We start from the raw sequence: 19,982 nt of genomic DNA, 5'->3' as shown, positions 1-19,982 counted from the left end.
TACTGCTCCTATGTACCAGAATATGGCTAATATAATACTGCTGTCTATGCACAGAAATAGAACTATTATAATACTTCCACTTATCTACTAGTATATATCCACTATAATACTTTTCTCTATGTATATATAGCTGTTTAATCCCATTCTCTATGTATATACTCTATAAGTATATGAATAGATTGACTATAACAGTGCTCCTTAAGTGCAATATATAAGCTCCAATTTAGTTCCTTACGGATAAAATTATACAGACTGTAATAAACTTCATGTATTTCCATATTCATTCTATATCATTATCACATGTACTCTATTATAAATGGAAAAAGAACCCTAGATAGGTATTCAGAATCTACCTTTACCAAACATGGAAAATTCCATATAGTTTGGAGACTGGGTGCTGCCGAGGTTATTTATGTGTGTTATCAGGAGTGAAGGCTCCAAGCAATTAATAAACATTGCTGTATGATTAAAAGTATGGATACCCTCCAAACAAGATTGTCCTTATGATTATGGGAATGTATTATGTCCAGAGACCGGAGTTTAGCCAAGACAATTTAAAGTGACACAGCATGTTCAAATGCAGAATATCATCTGTATAAAACACTGAAATGGTACCTGACTCGTACTTTTATCACACTAAACTACCACTCAGGAAGGGTAAGAAATATCCTTTCTAAAATTCCCACTTTTATGTGAAATCCCCATCCAAAGTCATCTGAAACTGAGCAAGCAATAAGAAAATAGTCATATTTGGCCAGAGATGGGTCAGGCTGAGAGGCTGGAGGAAGGCAGTACTTTAGATGCCTATATCTTGGGTTTGCATGGTTATGGTATTAGTTGAGTAAACTACAGCACCAGAGATACAGGCAGTTAAAGGAAAGGTGGGAATTGTATCGGTAGCATGGTACTGTGGGCTGCAGACAGAAAAAGGGTGGGAATTTACCATATCTCCAGTTTTGTTGATCACAAAACCACTAGCCTTTTGCAATTTGAAATATAAACTTATCTTCTTTAATCTGATACAAAAAAAAACTATCTTAAAGGGAGCCCTTTTTCTGGCTCCATCATGTCCCCATAGAGAATAGTCGACACATTGTCAAAGAGTTTCCACAGTTAGGCTACATTCACACGGGCGTATGATTTCTCCAGTCCCGCATTTACAGGCCGTATATACGTGACGTTTTTCATCCGTATGCAGCACGTATGTGACCCGTATTTTATACGTCCCCATAGACTTCTAGGGCATACGTAACTGAAATACGGGAGAAAATAGGACATGCTCTATATTTTTATATGGCTAGTACACGGTACAGTACGCTCCAGTGTCAAAAACAGCAATATAAATGGTTAGACGTATTGTCCATTGAAATGAATGGGGCAGTATGTAACCCGTAAAAAAGCGGTACGGATACGGACGTTTTAAAAGATAAGTTATATGAAAGTTTACCTTTCTGTATGCAGAGCTGTGTCCCGTGTTCCATGGGAGTGGCCAGTGAGGAGTGGGGCAGACATGTATGACATCCTGAGGGGGGAAGCGACAGGGGAGGAGATATGGGGAACATGGGAGGTCTCTCACTCGTCTCTGACAAAAAAAAATAGTGTTGTGATCATTTTCACATTGCTCATAGTGATAGATTTTCGAATAGTTAAATGGGTGAGATTTCACATAAGAAGGAGATGCTAAAAATACATTTCATTCCCTACGTGAGGGAGATACTAGTGCTTTGGAGTCAAATGGCTAATTTTTACCTTTAGGACCTTTAGGATTTTTCAAATCTGCCATGTGTCACTATATATAGTAATAATTTTAGAAAGCTTAAAGGGGTTTTCCGAGACTTATTAAAAAAAGAAACCCACAACAGGACCCAGAAGTAAAGGGAAGACTTGCTTCCTGTTTTGAAATAACCAGGAAAGTACTTGCCGCCTGACACTTGAGGGCCACCAATGGGGCGGGGGAACGGGGGGGTTGGCGTCATCCTCAGGAACAGGATATATACTGGTATATATTTTTTTACATTTAATTTTTCTTTTAGTTCATACTTGGCCAGGAGGAGTAGCACAGAACATCATATTTTATAATAAGATTTGCCTTTCCTAGTCTAAGGTATGTCTATGTAATGCCACAGAAGCTGTCAGCTGTCTCCCAAGTGCTTGAAGCATCTTTTTGTTATCATGGATGCTTGGACCATATGTTTTACTTGTAGATGTTTGGTTTAACCATTGAACACAAAGATTGGCAATGATCCTGGAAGTGTTGCAACAACCTAATCTTTGTTTATAGCCTAATTATGGTAATTTGGACAACCCTGCATTCACCTGCAATTATTGAAATATTACATTGTTAGGGACCCAAGAGCTCACTGGAGACTGTTCTGACTGGTGTCTCTTCTACACTATGAACATATTTGGTGTATTTGTTGGGATTTGAGACAGAGGGCTCTTCAAAGGAAACCTGCCATTTGATTTGATGCATTATGAAGCAAACATGCCTTGAGAATGCTGTAGCTACACTGATGCAGGATCATATCTTGGTTATTCCCTGAGCTGAGTGGTTTTGCTGATAAAATAGGTATAATATTCAGGATCTTGGGAAAGCTGGGTCAACATGGTTGCCACGATCAACACTGAGCTTGTAATTACAAATGGAGGTTAGTCAGGCACTAATGAACCTGAGCTGGATCACTCATACACAGCAGCTGGGGGATGGTGCACCAATTGATTGTTCTGTCTGGCAGGAAGAAGAGTGATTGCATCATCTTCTCCTGCCGAGGAAAAATCTCCAACTACGAGAAGCGCGGAAGAAAGAGTTGAAGGAGCCATAGAAGCGACAGAGCTTCATTATCATAATATTATATCTGTTTTATCAGCAAAACCACTCAGCACAGGGAATAACCAAGATGTGATCCTGCATTAGTGTAGCTACAGCATTCTCAAGGAATGTTTGCTTCATAATTCATCACAAATCTAAATGAAAGTGTAGGTAAACCCTGGACCATGATAATCTAAACACATTGTCAGCACACAGTGATCATAATGGGGCACATTTACTAAGGGCCATGCACCAGTTTTCTGGTGAACTTTGCATGTTCTTTTCAGTGCAAACTGCTTACACAGGTATTTAAGGAGTCTGTGCCACATTTGTGTCGCACGCAACCGTTTTTTGTTGCGGCTGCACTGTTTTCATGCGACACTAATTTCTGCATTAGGGGGCGCTCTGCTGTTAAGTTGGACCATGAGCCAGATTTAACATGCAAAGTGCACCAGACGTGTGTTGCACACCCCATGTTAAAGGTGCACCAAAAAAAGTTGCCAGAAATGCTGAATCTGGCGCACTCTACACAGGCAAACTGCACTGTTCTTAATAAATATGCCCCAATGTCCTTAGAGAGTCTCCATCCACATTCTGGTATATTACAATGACCATCACTGAGTTATAGGAGCTAATACAGCAATAAAACTGAGTAAAATTAGGGGTTAAAATGATCTTTATTGTGAAAATATTACTAGGGGGTTAAAATTTGAGAATTTTCTTTCTTGGGCAAACCTCTTTAAGGGATCAATGCACCTTGAAGATTTATTTGTGGAAAAACCAGAAGATAAGCACAATTCACAACTTCTTACTTATGGGAGCCTCAGATCCAGGCAGTCAATCATTTTATCATCTACTATTGTTAAGTGGAAGCACGGATTCAAAAAACCGTGTGTAAGAGGGGCACCGCCCCTTATGGCACCGGGGCCCTTTCCATTCTGCCCCCCTGTGTGTATTCACTGTACAGTAAATTACACTGATTACATGACCTTGACAGAAAATAGTTTTGGATGTGCCAAGGCTTATTGTCGCCCAGCGCTGGGGACATTGTGACCAGACTGTTTATACAGCTGCAGAACATACCAGATGACTATACAGCAGCCCGCACTGAGCCTCTGGACATTTTTACACCCTGATCTTTGCACTTTTTTTACATGTTCATTAACCTCTTATAATTCACGCCAGAGGCCTTCATCACCGGCGCTCGCTGCGGTCCTATCCGACGTGCACTTTTCAACCTTCTCTTTCCTAATCATTTTAATGCAAACTTCTGTGTGCGGCCACTACCTCCGTTTGGGGAGAAGCTATTAAAAAAAAATTGAAATTTACGAGGAGGCGTTTTTACAATTTTGTGCAGATTGAAGAGGTTGTCATAGGAACATATAACAAGAGGAAGCCTGAAAACATTCAGTGGAGAGTCCACTTTTGCATTTTTACTGCTGTGTGGGAGATCCATGCTTCATGATGCTGGGAATGGTTTTAAGGTTTCCCCAGCCACAATGATTGGAGGAGGAGGGGGGTCAGTTCTTCCAGAAAACAGCTGCTAAAGGAGAGCCAACTTCATTTTCCAGCAGTTGCTGTCCATCATTCTGGATTGTTCATTGTGAATTCTAGTTAGTTCTGGTCAAAATATTATGTTCATATCTTTATACAGACATTATCTAAATACTGTAAATAGTTGTAATTAGTTTACATTAGTTCTATGCTAGTGCTTCTGGATAACAGCCTTAAATTCCTGAGCTGCATTCACAGTTCTATTAGTAGTCATTATGTACATTTCTTATACTCTTTCTCAGTTACATCCTGTATTGTACTCCAGAGCTGCGCTCACTATTCTGCTTGCAAAGTCAATGTTTACACATATCATTTACTATACCTGTACTATATACGCAAGAGCTGAACTCACTGTTTGCTTGTGGTAATAACTATGCTTTTGACAAGTTGGTAAGTACACATATTTGCGTACCAGTGTGATGCAAGTACACCTAGTAAATAGTAATGGTGGATCATGCAATTTATTTATGTTAATAAGCATCTGTATGCACACTTGCTTGTGTGAGGTATGTGTATGTATGAATAATGAGAATGTAAGTAGTAATTACATACCACTTATAATGGTTTTGATTCCATTGCTCAGCACTGTCAGATAACAGTAGGTTGGGTGTACCCAACATTGAAGTTACGAAATTCCTCCCAAATCTCAAACTGTGAAAAGAGAGACATAAGCTTAACTTTAGAGATAATATACAGTCTGTTTTTATGATTTACACTATGGGGGGGATTCATTATGGCTTCTCCACCAGTTTTCAGTCATTCTCCGACCTGCACACCACTACGGGAATGCCAGGGAGGGGAGCAGGCGAGGGAGTGGGATCTGAGCATCCGGCCAGTCACGGAAAATATTCTTAGTGAATAGGGTTGCCGGACCACAAGTGGGGTGAGGGTGGGGGGCTGGATTTTAAGAGGAAATAATAAATAAATAGATATAATAAGTTCAATAAATTAATAGCTAAATTATTTCATAGGTTTCTTTGGTTCAAGAAATCATAATCATTTATAAATAAATACATACATTTTTTTATGATGCTGATTTCTTGAACCAAAGAATTATGTATCTAATATTTGTTAGTAGTGTTCAGCAATTTATATAGGTACAACACTAATAAATATTATGGGGCACATTTACTTAGCTGGTCCTGCGGAGTTCACGAGAGTGCATTGTCCGACGACAATGCACTGTGCTGCCATTCACTAAGATCGTGTGCCCGATATCCTGCATGTGTCGCTTCCCCGCTCAGGTCCGCCGGAGTTCACCTTCTTCTTCCTGGTGCATGTAAGTGCATGATCTTGCGACACAATTTGTAAGTTAAATCCCACGCTCAGGTATAACGATTTATATGGGTACAACACTAAGATATTATTTTTAGACTATATCACACTACATGCTGTCTTCTTATTAAGATTTTAACATTTTTGTGTTGTGTATACATATATTTTGTTTTATTTCAGTCTTGATTTACACTTGAAAAAAGGGGACTACACCCTGAAGCGTGTTGTGATTGAAAGACCTTAAAGGGGTTTTCCCACGAAGACAGGTTAGGCCCTATCTGCTCCATTAGTCTGAGGAGTGACGAGGGGTCGGTCAGGCCCCTCATTTTTGCAATCTGTGGGGGTGTCAGCACAGGTCCTGTGGATAGGACCTAACTCGTCTTCATGGGAAAAGCCCTTTAAGGGACTTATACCATCAGTTTGGTGATGGTAGATGTGTCCTAATAAGTAGTGTGTTCCTCAGGACTTCTTTGGTTATAACTCTATATGCCGTTCTAAAAGTTATGCTACTTACCCTGGGGCACTCAGGCTATATCACACGAGCACTTCAGGGAGCCTTGTATTTTAATTTTGCACTCCCACCTGCCCACAAAGCAATGAAAGGTAACGCCCTATAGGGGGCGGGGGGGATGTATAAATTCAAATACAAGGCTCCCTGGGGGGCTCGGGTGACGTGGCATGAGCGCACAAGGGTAACTCACAGCATATGAAGTTCTAATAAAATATGGTCTTGAGAAATGATGTTCCTCGGGAACTTCTTATTAGGACACATCTACCATCAATAAACTGATGTCCTTTATTTACCAATAAAACTTCACCATTCTTCTCTACCCATGTCCTTTTATTAAATCTTGTGCGTCACTTGAAAAGTCAATGCCCTGGTCTACTTCAAAATATTGCAAGTAATGTGAATTGTGACATTTCAAATAAGAAACCATGTTACGTGTTAGCATGCTTGCTCCATAGATCTTCATATTAGGGTGATGGGCCCGTTCTTGGGTTGCATAGAACTAGTGCTATGAGAAATACCAGCAAGTGGAATTCTGTTGCTTACATAAGCATCACATGGGGGTCACATGTGACAGGGGCCCCTTTGATCTGTCGTCTGATTCCATTCATCCCAGGGGGATAATACAGCAGTGAGGTGGCAGAGACCAGACCGGTGTTTATTTAACTCACACTTTCATCTTTGCAAAAGTAGGAAACTTTGGTAAATGTATTTGGTTTGGTACAAGGAGCTCATTACTGACAGGAAATTGGTTACATGAAATATAATATTGTTCTCTGCGCTCAGACTTAGTAAGGGGAATAAATTATCATAAGTATCAGCCTATATTTTACATATCTCGGTTTAAACCAGGGTTGCTGACTAGACTTTCCTTTCCCTGGGGCAAAGATTTAGTTTATTCTCCCAGCCCTTGTTTTTGGGCACACTCCCAGCACCCCAGCAGCTCCTTCTCATATTATGCCCCCTCACAGCAGCTCCCCCTCATATTATGTCCCCTCAGAGCAGCTCCCCTCATATTATGTCCCCTCAGAGCAGCTCCCCCTCATATTATGTCCCCTCAGAGCAGCTCCCCTCATATTATGTCCATTTACAGCAGCTCACTCTCATATTATGCCCCCTCACAGCAGCTCCCACTCAAATTACATCCCCTCAGAGCAGCTCCACCCATATTATGCCCATTTACAGCAGCACTTCCCTCATGTTATCCCATCTCTAGCAGCTTCTCCTCGTCATACTATGCCTCCTAAATATCTCCTGCTCATATTATGCCACTTCACAGCAGCCCCCTCATATTGCACCCAGCAACTCCCTCATATTGTGTCCCCTCATCAGCTCCCCCTCATATTTGATTGGTGTGGTATATTGTGGTTGTCGTTCTCATGGTCAGAACTGTGGCTTTCACTTCCAAATGGAGCACAATGTCTGTCGCTGTAATGGGGAGCAGCACTGTGGCTGTCACTGTTATAGGATCACCATGACTAGAATTACTATTCAATGACTACTCAATATTTATTATTGACAGAGAACATTTTCCCCTAATAATACATTTCATAAATCTGGTAGCTCAGGATAAGCAGTGGCATAGGACATACCTGCGTTACAGTGTCTATCTTATAGTAGGGTGGGACCTAATACTGAGCTTTACTAAAGTGAAGATTCAAGCAAAGTTTGGATTATCAATTTAGGTCTCATTCCATACATGACCAGACAGGAGAATCCTGAAAATGTCTTTTTATCATGACTGACTCGGGAATCGCTCTTATGTTGATCCATATAATGCCTTCTACAGTAATATAAAGACTTTAAAGAAAATATACCTTTTTGAGACCATTTATTAAAAGCCTACAACAAAACATGGAATTATGAGTAATGTAATGTATTATATATGATGATACAGTGCAGATTACTGATAACATCTTGGTCAAACAAGTTTTCCCTTCAATAGATTATAGTGTGATGGCGTCTGCCCTGTGTGTCTATAACTACAGAGCCACAACTCCCAGCATCCTAAAGCCTTTTTATGATGGTAATACTTTTTAAGACCCCTCCATATTTGAGTAGGGATCACCATAAATGCCAACAGTTCAAGAATATCGAGTTATCTTTGTATGCAAACTCATGCACAAAGTCTAATGAACCAGTGATTAGCACCGCCCACTTAACTTTTTTCCCCACAAAATTGAATGTAAATTTGCTTTAGAACCTACTTTGATAACCACTTCCATTAAGCTTTAATTAATGGAAATGTAGTGCCAGAATCATCCCTAGTAAACCAGACACACTTACATGTGGGTACGTGCCCCCTTGGTCAGGATCTGTTGTAGGTTCTTGTGCTCTGGTTTCCATAAAAAGGGTTTTAAATATACGAAATCGAGCCTGGGGGCATCAGCAATACCTCCATTTTGGAATACTCCCCACCTCCTTAATCTATTCCCCAGCCAGAGAGTTGGCGATGTCAGCTGTTTCCCGAGCAATTCCCACATGGTAGTATCAGCAATGGCAATGGAATGGAGAGGTGGCCATACATATCAATTGCTCCCACCTCCATTCCGGGAAAAAGCAAATACATCTGTCCATAACTATACAAATTGGTGCAGCTGACTTCAAAATAGAAGTCAAGTTTTGTCATTAAAGGTTTATTTTATAAAACATTTGTATCTAAAATCCTGCTATTTTGAGATCACAGCGTGTCCCCGAATGAGGTTCTCCGCACTGCATTGACTTGTTTCAGTGTTCAGACAATGAATGTGGAATTCCAACAGATCAATAAAAATGGTCTCATGTGGGAAGTTGTTAAATGGCTGAGTAATGTTAACACAGTGAAAAAAAAACAATACATGTTTCTATGGCATGCCGGCCCTTTAAATTGATCTCCTATGTGTAATGAGGGTTTTCTAGATAAATAAACTACTGGACTGAGGCTTTAAACAAACTCCGGATTGGGGCAATGCACAATAAAAGGAAATGAACTGACTCCAGTATATTGTTTTTAGAAAAGGGACCCTTGTTTCCTTACCCCTACTAAGGGGGCACTGTGGTCACAGAACATTTCCCCTTTAAATAACAAAAGAAATATATAATATTGTGTAAACCTCTTACAACATCAGCTAACAGATTGTCTTGCATGGCATTGAGTATGGTTCTGTTCCCATAAATGTTAAAGGCTATAAAAAAAATGCTGTGATACAACAGCAGATCTTGCAAGACATCATTACAACACAGTAGGGGGACACCAATTGCATCCTTTATGTGTGTTCCATGATAGCTTAAATCTTGCCCCGAGACTACGGTATCCATAGCTGGAGTGCCATAGAACTGGCATCAATGTAGCAGTAATGTGGCAAAGTGCCAGACAGATGGGATGACCAACCATTATTAGAGGCAGTAAGACACCATGGGGGACATCCATTATTGATTTTCCTCCAGTTTTGTGGCTGATTTTTTTTTTCTTGTTGCGCCTTATTTACAAAGTGCCCACAATATTGTCACTCACTTTTTTGGGCGCACAATTTGGGGCACAGCTTTGAAAAAGCCTTTACTCTGCCGTTTGTGCACCAAAACAGGAACCCTACTCCAAAATTGATGAATGCCCCCCATGTTTTATATGATACCTGTTTCAACAAAAAGTAGAGTACCATATATATTATAGTGCTATGTAAATACAGATTTATTATTATTGTATAACCTATATAGCATAGAGAAATAACAATATAATTGGGCAACGCCTAAAAGCTGCACATTCATAGCCGGCCCATATTGTGATTGATTACATCTAAAATATTTTCATGGGAGGATATTGTTTTATTGGTTTATCATAAGTAAGATGAATGCTGCAAGGGAAATCTTCCTAAACATGGAGAATGAGGACAGTCTTATGTGTGTCACATGATTCATCCCTTGTCAGGCTAGATATTGTATACCTGAATACACACTCATTACAAAACACATTGGGGCACATTTACTTACCCGGCCCATTCGCGATCCAGCGGCGCGTTCTCTGCACAGGATTCGGGTCCGGCTGGGATTTAAGATGGTAGTTCCTCCGCCGTCCACCAGGTGGCGCTGCAGCGCCGAAAATAATCTTAACGCCCCGGAATGCACCATCCCATAGAAGGTGAAGGTGAGCGCTCCCCAAGCGACACATTTTCGGTTTTTAAATGCGGCGGTTTTTCCGAATACGTCGGGTTTTCGTTCGGCCACGCCCCCCCCGATTTCTGTCGCGCGCATGCCGGCCCCGATGCGCCACAATCCGATCGCGTGCGCCAAAAACTCATGTACAAGCGGCGCAAATCGGAAATATTCGGGTAACACGTCGGGAAAACGCGAATCGGGCCCTTAGTAAATGACCCCCATTATTTCAGTATATAACCGGGCCCCTTCAATAAAACATCAAAGTTTTTAAACTCTATAATATACAATTAGGAACATTTATTACTTCACTACGCCAGTTTTCTGGTTTTATACTACAGTTTTAAAAAGAAAATTTACTGGCAGGTTGGGCAAGGGGTTCTACGGCCATTGTATAAAGTTAAGAAAATTGGGGCACATTTACTTACCCGTCCTGACGAGTTCCCCGAAAGTGCATTGTCCGACGATCATGAACTCTGTCACAATTCACTAAGATTGTGCGGCCGATATCCTGCATGTTTCGCTTCCCCACTCAGGTCCAACGGAGTTCACCTTCTTCCTGGTGCATGTGAGTGCTTGATCTTGAACGTTAAATCCCGTGCTCAGTCCGAATCAGTCGAATCATCCGTCGGCACGCTCCCGACTTCTGTAGCTTGAAAGCCGATGCAGCTACACTTAAAAAAACGATTGCGTGAGGCACAATCCACTGTTGAATCCTTGTCACAGCGGCACAATTCCCAAAAGCGTTGGAAAATCGATGAAAGTGCGTCCGCAGACCCTTAGTAAATAACCCCCACTCTCTATGGAATGAACACATTAGCAGCACAAAATATGCTCATGTTGTTACAATGTATTGGAAGCCAGGGTCTAAGGTTTTCTTTTTTCAGGGGGTCTGTAACTCATTTTATCAGAAATATATTTTTATAAACATTTTAAACAGGCTCGCTGAGAGGGACGGGGGATGGGGGGGGACTATACTTAGCCTTTTAAGATACCACCCATTTTCAGCACTAGGCTCTGGTTCTTGGATATTTTTTTTTGTAACCTTGGGAAGTTATGACTTCATGTTTATTGTGCACACTATACATGTATCTCAGCCATTCACTGGCCTCAGAAATAGTATTCTGTTTATGCATATGTGGCTGCTGAGGCTTGTTATTGACTGAACTATAATTCACAAAATAAGCATAATTTTATCACTAGCAACCTATGAAATTGTTACCTAGGACATGGCTGCTTTGTCTGATTGACTTAAAGGACATCTACCACCAGGATGAAGGATTGTAAACCAAGCACGCTGACATCCTGGTGTGTACTCCCTCTGCCAGTATTGGCTCTACTTTTAGCTACCTATGCCCTGGTATTAACAAAAAAAAAGGCTTTTAGAATTATGCAAATGAGCCCGAGGGGCTCCAGATTCATTTGCATAATTTAAAAGCCTTTTTTCTTATAAACATGGGCATAGGAAACTTAAAGAAGCACAGATCCTACCAGAAGGGGCACATACCTGGAGGTAGATGTCATTTAAAAGAGGCTGAAAGATTGCCTCTTGTTGACATGCTTGAAAGACTTTGGTCCTTACGGGTAAGGGTGATTAGGGACCCATATTCCTAAATGAAGGCATAGCCTCACTTACATTGAAATATCCCTTTAAATGTCTCTCTATTTGCAGCAAGCACAGAGTAAGCAATAACTCCACACACCCCAGTTCTACAGACCACTATAACACATTGTCCTCTTATTTTATGGTTTGTGTATTATTAAATGTTTTATTCTAACTCATTTTGGTTAACAAGAGCTAAAAATATAATGCTCTCCCTCAGTTTACATCCTAACACACAATAGCTGCTAAACCCTAATACAAAGGAATAAGTAGGGGCCCATTGCTGGCACCAGGAACAATGTGGATTATTTATGGTGCTGGAGAAAATGTCCCATCAAGTGCAGAAAAATCTCCCATAGAAATGTTAAACTGGGTCATTTAAGATTTTGTCCTATTATCCATTGTTTAGAGTGATATATTTATATCTGAATAGACTATTATATCTTTATCAGATAACCTTTGTCTCTCTCCTTTTGTCTATTGAAGCAGTCAAATGTTACACATATGGTACTTTAAAGAAAATTTTAGTGTTTCTACCGTGACAATACCAGGAGTATAGGTCATTTGGTTATAAAAAAAAAAAAATCTTTACAGCCTTTTCGCTAAGCTTCCTTGGCCACTTATAAGGTCACTTGGAGCCATGGCATTTCTATCCGGGTGGCAGGCATAGCCTCCGCTTGGGCCTGATCTAGGGGGCACATATCTCAATGCTATAGAGCTGGGTGTAAATGGGACTCCCACCAGCCGTTGATCCCTGATCCACCACTAGGCACCTGCTGCTGTTTGTAGCTGGGGGAGTAAGACATGATATAGAGGACCTAATTCCAAGTTTTGTTAGGGAGCCTCAAACTTGATAGTTGTAGCCCTGCTTGGTCACTACACATCTGTATATGTGACCATAACATAGTGATGGCAATTATGTTGGGAAGTTGCAAAATCCACATTTTCCAGTAGCCACTGTACATGCTTTATTACAGTACAAGTGGATAGAGGTACCTGTGTGTACAGTAAAATTTACTTGTCTAATTTACACCGTTACATTTTTTTCTTGTAGTGCACATTAGAAGAGTGATCTGATCTATCAACAAAAAAAGTAGTAAAGTAAGACAGAGAGGAGAAGGGGGATGCAGCTGCAGTATCTGTGCCTCAGATTTCAGTGGTACAATATGAGTGGGAGTGGCATTAGTACTAAAAAGACATCTGATTGGCTTAGTGCATATAATAGCTCTAACATCACTCTAACCAATCAACAGACCCAAGATACCGTATGTAGACTAAACGCATTCTTTTTACACATATCGTAACTAATGCACATCCATACGAGGCAGGATTGTGATTTTTTTTGTCAAGTATTGTACTGTAGCCATTATTAGACATGATTGATTGGAGATATTCTGTTAGGATTTTGTGCAAAGTAAAATACAATCCAAATTATGAAATTGTGAAAAATCACATGAAACTTTAGGATTTGCTGGCAGTCATATCCTAAATCAACCATTTCCTATAAAACTAACCCATTGAAGCATTTATATCCGGCCTTAGTAAATGAACCCATCTGTTAGGTTATTCTCTATGGTAGAACCTATTTTCTACAACATATGGAACAATGTGAACAGAGATTTCCACTTTGTAAAATTACAGGTGGCTTTTCATTTACTGGGGAACATCAGCTGCACATGGGCCATAATAACTGGTTTTGTATTTAGAGCAGGAATGGCTCCTCACCGCAGCTAGTGCTCTTTATAATTTACCAGAAGTAAGAGAAGGGCTTGCGTGACTGTCATTTTCTGCCTGGCTCAGCAACATGTATTTTGGGAACCTTGCAGGGAATATTCCTTTTGTTGCAAAAGATCAGCATGTCCTCAAAAACCTCCAGCCGGAAAGAGCTCGGAATGGATAAATATACATGAAGTGTGCAATATGTGTATTAAATAGTTAATGTAAGTGCAGACATCCAGTTAAGTTATTACATATTCCTTTTAAAAGGATCTGTCACTTCTATGGTCAGGCCTGATTTAGAAAAGAACTGTGTTACTCAGAAAATAATCCTGGATACTACTGCATACTGAGAATATATCTACTATAATACTTCCTCTTATTACAAGAATATACTACCGCCTATGTATAAGAATATAACTACTATAATACTGCCCCCTATGTATAAGAATATAGCTACCATAATACTACCCCCTATGTACAAGAATATAACTACTATAATACTGCCCCCTATGTACAAGAATATAACTACTATAATACTGCCCCCTATGTACAAGAATATAACTACTATAATACTGCCCCCTATGTACAAGAATATAACTACTATAATACTGCTCCCTATGTACAAGAATATAACTAGTGTAATACTGCCCCCTATGTACAAGAATATAACTACTATAATACTGCCCCCTATGTACAAGACTATAACTACTATAATACTGCTGCTATGTACAAGAATATGACTACTATAATACTGCCCCCTATGTACAAGACTATAACTACTATAATACTGCTGCTATGTACAAGAATATAACTACTATAATACTGCCCCCTATGTACAAGAATATAACTACTATAATACTGCCCCCTATGTACAAGACTATAATACTGCCCCCTATGTACAAGAGTATAACTACAATAATACTGTCCCCTATGTACAAGAATATAACTACTATAATACTGCTCCTATGTGCAAGAATATAATTACTATAATACTGCCCCATATGTACAAGAATATAACTACTATAATACTGCCCCCTATGTACAAGACTATAATACTGCCCCCTATGTACAAGAGTATAACTACAATAATACTGTCCCCTATGTACAAGAATATAACTACTATAATACTGCTCCTATGTGCAAGAATATAATTACTATAATACTGCCCCCTATGTACAAGAATATAACTACTATAATACTGCCCCCTATGTACAAGAATATAACTACTATAATACTGCGAATACCAACAAAGATACCCTCTACAATCAAGTATAATCCCTATACCTATCAAGAGATAAATACCAAAGAACAGTACAGGCGGTCCCCTACTTAAGAACACTTGACTTACATACGACCCCTAGTTACAAACGGACCACTGGATATTGGTAGTTTATTGTACTTTAGTCATAGGCTACAATGATCAGCTGTAACAGTTATCAGAGGTCTCTGTAATGAAGCTTTAGTGTTAATCCTGATTCTTATGACAACCCAACATTTTTAAAATGCAATTGTCAGACACCAAAAAAGTTCTGGCTGGGATTACAATGATAAAATATACAGTTCCGACTTACATACAAACTCAACTTAAGAACAAACCTACAGACCCTATCTTGTATGTAACCCGGGGACTGCCTGTATATAGGATAATATATCACTACCAGTAGACAAATATCATATTGTTAAAATTTCAAATTTTATTGTACGGCAAATAGACACTCCAAGAAATGTATTAAAAACATGATTAAAACCACAACAACAACAAAACACGAGGGTGGTGGTCAAAAGTAAACCGCAGTACATTCCACAGTGGGATGTTCTTTGGTATTTATTACTATAATACTGCCCCCTATGTACAAGAATATAACTACTTTAACACTGCCCCCTATGTACAAGAATATAACTACTATAATACTGCCCCCCTATGTACAAGAATATAATTACTATAATACTGCCCCTATGTACAAGAATATAACTACTATAATACTGCTCCTAAGTACAAGAATATAACTACTATAATACTGCCTCCTATGTATAAGAATATAACTACTATAATACTGCCCACATGTACAAGACTATAACTACTATAATACTGCCCCCTATGTACAAGAATATAACTACTATAATACTGCTTCTATGTACAAGAATATAACTAGTATAATACTGCCTCCTATGTACAGGAATATAACTACTATAATACTGCTCCTATGTACAAGAATATAACTACTATAATACTTCCCCCTATGTACAAGAATATAACTACTAAAATACTGCCCCCTATGTATAAGAATATAGCTACCATAATACTACCCCCTATGTACAAGAATATAACTACTATAATACTGCCCCCTATGTACAAGAATATAACTACTATAATACTGCCCCCTATGTACAAGAATATGACTACTATAATACTGCCCCCTATGTACAAGAATATAACTACTATAATACTGCCCCCCTATGTACAAGAATATAACTACTATAATACTGCCCCCTATGTACAAGAATATAACTACTATAATACTGCCCCTATGTACAAGAATATAAATACTATAATACTGCTCCTAAGTACAAGAATATAACTACTATAATACTGCCTCCTATGTATAAGAATATAACTACTATAATACTGTCCCCTATGTACCAGAATATAACTACTATAATACTGCCCCTATGTACAAGAATATAACTACTATAATACTGCTCCTAAGTACAAGAATATAACTACTATAATACTGCTCCTATGTACAAGAATATAACTACTATAATACTTCCCCCTATGTACAAGAATATAACTACTATAATACTGCTCCTATGTAGAAGAATATAACTAATATAATACTGCCCCTTTGTACAAGACTATATACTCATCCCTATATGTAAGTGCTTGTAGAGTACTGCCTCTAAAACTATAACTAACATGATGTCCTCTCTGTACAAGAATATACTTTCTTAATTATTGACATTGTACCAATATATAACTAATGTAGTACTGCCTCTGATGCACAAGAATATAACTGTTACAATTACCACTCTACATACAAGATTCTTACTCCTATAACACTTCTCCTTATAGACAGAATATCACTATCTTGTTGCCTATGTACAAGAATGTAATCACTATAATATTTCCATCTATGCACAAAATAATAACTACGGTACTATACTACAACTCGCTGTTGCTGAGATTGCTGCTATTTGGCTTTACAGAACAGTAATATGATGTATTCCTGCTTGTCACTGCATGTACGCTTTGTATTAGGTGATTATATATATACTGCTGTGTGTCGCTGAGACATAAGGATATGCATGTATATGCATAGGCCAGAGTAATGTATAAATGTTCTCTATCGGCCTCTTAACGTCTCAGATGTTGGTATTGATCTCTACTTTGTGACCTTTGAGAACATAAAAAGGCTTCTCTGTGAAGCTCATCAGGCGTCACTTCTGACCTTTTACCAATTTGTAAAGAGGAGATAATTCCCATCATCCTGTCCTGTGTTATTAAGCTGGCGCTCTGGATATGTAATATACTGACAATGAGGATCTTTTCTTCCACAATTTAGTTCAGTACACACTGCAGTTGCAAATTCTGTCAGTACTGGACGGGAAACCTCTGACCTCACAGCATGTGTACCCCTAACAGGGCCGGATTAAGGGTGTAATGTTTGTCTTAATAATTACAATAATAATCTCTGAGAAGATCCCTCTCTATATACCAAGGTATTAAGCCAGTGACTGTAGTAGTAACAGCTCTTAGTTACCAAAAATCCTCAGCTAGGTTCTAGGTTCAAATCCCAATCGGGTTAAAAATATTTTTTATTATTGAGAAGATGATTTTTATTATTATAATATGGTAAAAATTTTGGGGCGTGGCCAATGAGTGATTGGGGGTGTGGCTTATGGGGGATCCAATAAACTCTGCAGGTGGCACAATGACAACTCACAGACCATGCACACCCTATACATGCTGTATACACACACCCTACATATATACTGTATAAACACACAGAGCATTTACACATATATATATATATATACTTTATATACACACAGAGCCTGTTCACCCTGTACACACAGAGCATATGCACCCTATGCATACACATAGACCATGCACACCCTACATGTATACTGTATACACACACTGACACCATGCGCACCCTACATGTATACTATATACACACATAGATATACAAACAGTAAAATATATACTCACCTATGTCCAGAATACAATGTCTTCACCCTCAGCACCCAGGGCAGCCATGTGCATCCACTACAGAGGATGCAGGGTAGTAGGGGATGAAAGCACATGCAGGCGCTCACAGCTCTCCTTACAATATGCTTTTCTAGCTCCATAATGTGCCCCTGATAAAGATCATATCAGGGTCAGAGCTTCCTGTCCCCCCCCTGCAGTCTGCCGAATTACCTGCTCCTCTCATTTACAGCTGCTGCAAGAAAGTAAAGTTGCCTTGCAGCAGCTCCAAAAAGTGCCGCCCTGCTCCTGTGCACGCACCTCTCATCCAGCCGCCAGGACGTGCCGTGATAAGCACAGAAAGAAGCTTTGACAAGCTATGTATAAGTCTGTAGTTCAAGTTAATATAAAATTTAAAAAGTTAATATAAAAGTTAAAATTTTGTAATATAACTTGTAAGAGGGAAGTGTTTCTTAATTTGTCTTATTATTCTCCATTCTTCACATCTAATCTGTTTTTTACACTAAAATTTCAGCTGAATTTCTTCTTGCTAGAAACAAGGCAGAAGTTCACTGAAATGTCATAGTACATAGAAGTCTAGGCAGAGGGGAGGGGAGAAGAGAGTCACAGCAGCTAGGTCTACACCCATCTTAGCTAAGACAACTACAAATATTAGCTGCATATTGTATCAGACTTTATTAATATAGTGCCTACAGATTATGGAGCACTGCACAGAGCCTGCCAAATATATTCTGGTGCAGGGATGAATGACCCTTATCTCCCTGTAAAACTTCTGATCCCCAGTGCTGAGTTATGACTGTATTATAGCTGTTCTTCCTATAGATAAATCCTTTGCTAATGAATTGTTTCTACCTTTCCCCTCAGGTATGTCACCACGCAGACTGCCAGCAAATGAATCAGAAGAATCCACTGAATTTGTGTGAGACATGTGATATCAAGTTCCACAGCACCATGCACTTTGATAGACATATACGTTTTGACCTCCCCCCTCAAGGTAAGCTCCTTAAGGTAGCTACTATTGGAAGTCTGTAAGTATGGGGACTTCATGTTCATGTCATTCTGGTGGAAAGATCATTAAAATAATAATAATAATAATCATTATTTATATAGTGCCATCAAATTCTGCAGCGCTTTACAAATCACTTAAGTATGGATTGTGGCCTTATTGTGACACTAAAGCATTATAAATATTTATATATACCATATATACTCGAGTATAAGCTAACTTGGCTTATACTCGAGTCTTTTAAAAATAAAGTGTACTCACCTTCTGACGCCCTCCGGGTAGGTCCTTTTCTAGCCATCGATGTTCTGGCTCCGGCTCCCTCTCACCGTGCGGTGCCATCACTCGAACTGTGACGTCAGCACCTCGCTGACATTCTAGTGTGTGTGCCACCATTGCCACACACATTGATGTCAGCGAGCCGCTGACATCATGACTAGAGCGACGGCACCGCACGAAGAGTTGTGATCTACTAAGTAAGTAGATACCTAACAGTAGATTTCCTTTCAGAAAGCAGCTTTTCTGTTCCTTTTTTTTTTTACTCTTCTCTCTCCTGCAGCGAGCAGTGTAGCTGAAGTCCTGTAGACAGCATAGAGAAGGAAAGGAGGCTAAAGATTGCTATTTCTAGAGGATATTTCCCTCAATGATTCAGTTCTGTAAGGAGATTAGACTATCTAGGGACTTTGTATAAAGAGTTAAAGGGGTTAGTTATTTTCATTACATTTTTTGTAGGGTTTTGGAGCAGCCTAGCAAAAAATAATGTCAATTACCTTCATAATGAATTCTCCAGTGTGGTCTGGCAGCGTCTTCTCCTTCACGTAGTTTGTCCTGACCAGCTACATCACTGAAGATACATGTGACATTCCTCCCGCCCTGTACATGCTACCACGACTGCTGCTGTGAGTGTTCACAGCCATTCTCCATTCAGTGAATGGAGGCAAAGCTCTGAAACACTTTGCATGTCAGAGGTATATCAGGAGATGGCACCCGGCTGATCCCGCCTACTCAGGCATCATCCTGGAAGCCAGGGGACGCTAGGATGAGAAGGAGAAGAGACGGGGTGAATGGATTTATCATTGTGTACTGGCTCTAGGGGTGGGGTAACTTGATTTAAATCACATTGGCACAATTAAAATTATTTAACATCAAGGCTGGCCAACCCCTTTAAATCAT

The 19,982-nt window shown here is 39.5% G+C and overlaps 1 protein-coding gene across 2 annotated transcripts in view; it reads left to right on the top strand.

Annotated features, from left to right (window-relative positions):
• PLEKHG5 (pleckstrin homology and RhoGEF domain containing G5) overlaps positions 1–19,982 on the top strand; it is a 173,055-nt gene that overhangs the window by 67,265 nt on the left and 85,808 nt on the right. For both annotated transcript variants that reach the window (XM_072156251.1, XM_072156252.1), the window contains one exon: positions 18,671–18,800. In XM_072156251.1, the coding sequence (XP_072012352.1) occupies positions 18,671–18,800 (130 nt within the window). The remainder of the gene's footprint in view (positions 1–18,670; positions 18,801–19,982) is intronic.

The sequence above is a fragment of the Engystomops pustulosus genome, chromosome 6 (assembly GCF_040894005.1).
Source record: "Engystomops pustulosus chromosome 6, aEngPut4.maternal, whole genome shotgun sequence".
NCBI lineage: Eukaryota > Metazoa > Chordata > Amphibia > Anura > Leptodactylidae > Engystomops > Engystomops pustulosus.
Note: the sequence above shows the minus strand (reverse complement) of the source record. Positions and strands in the feature narration are given on the sequence as shown.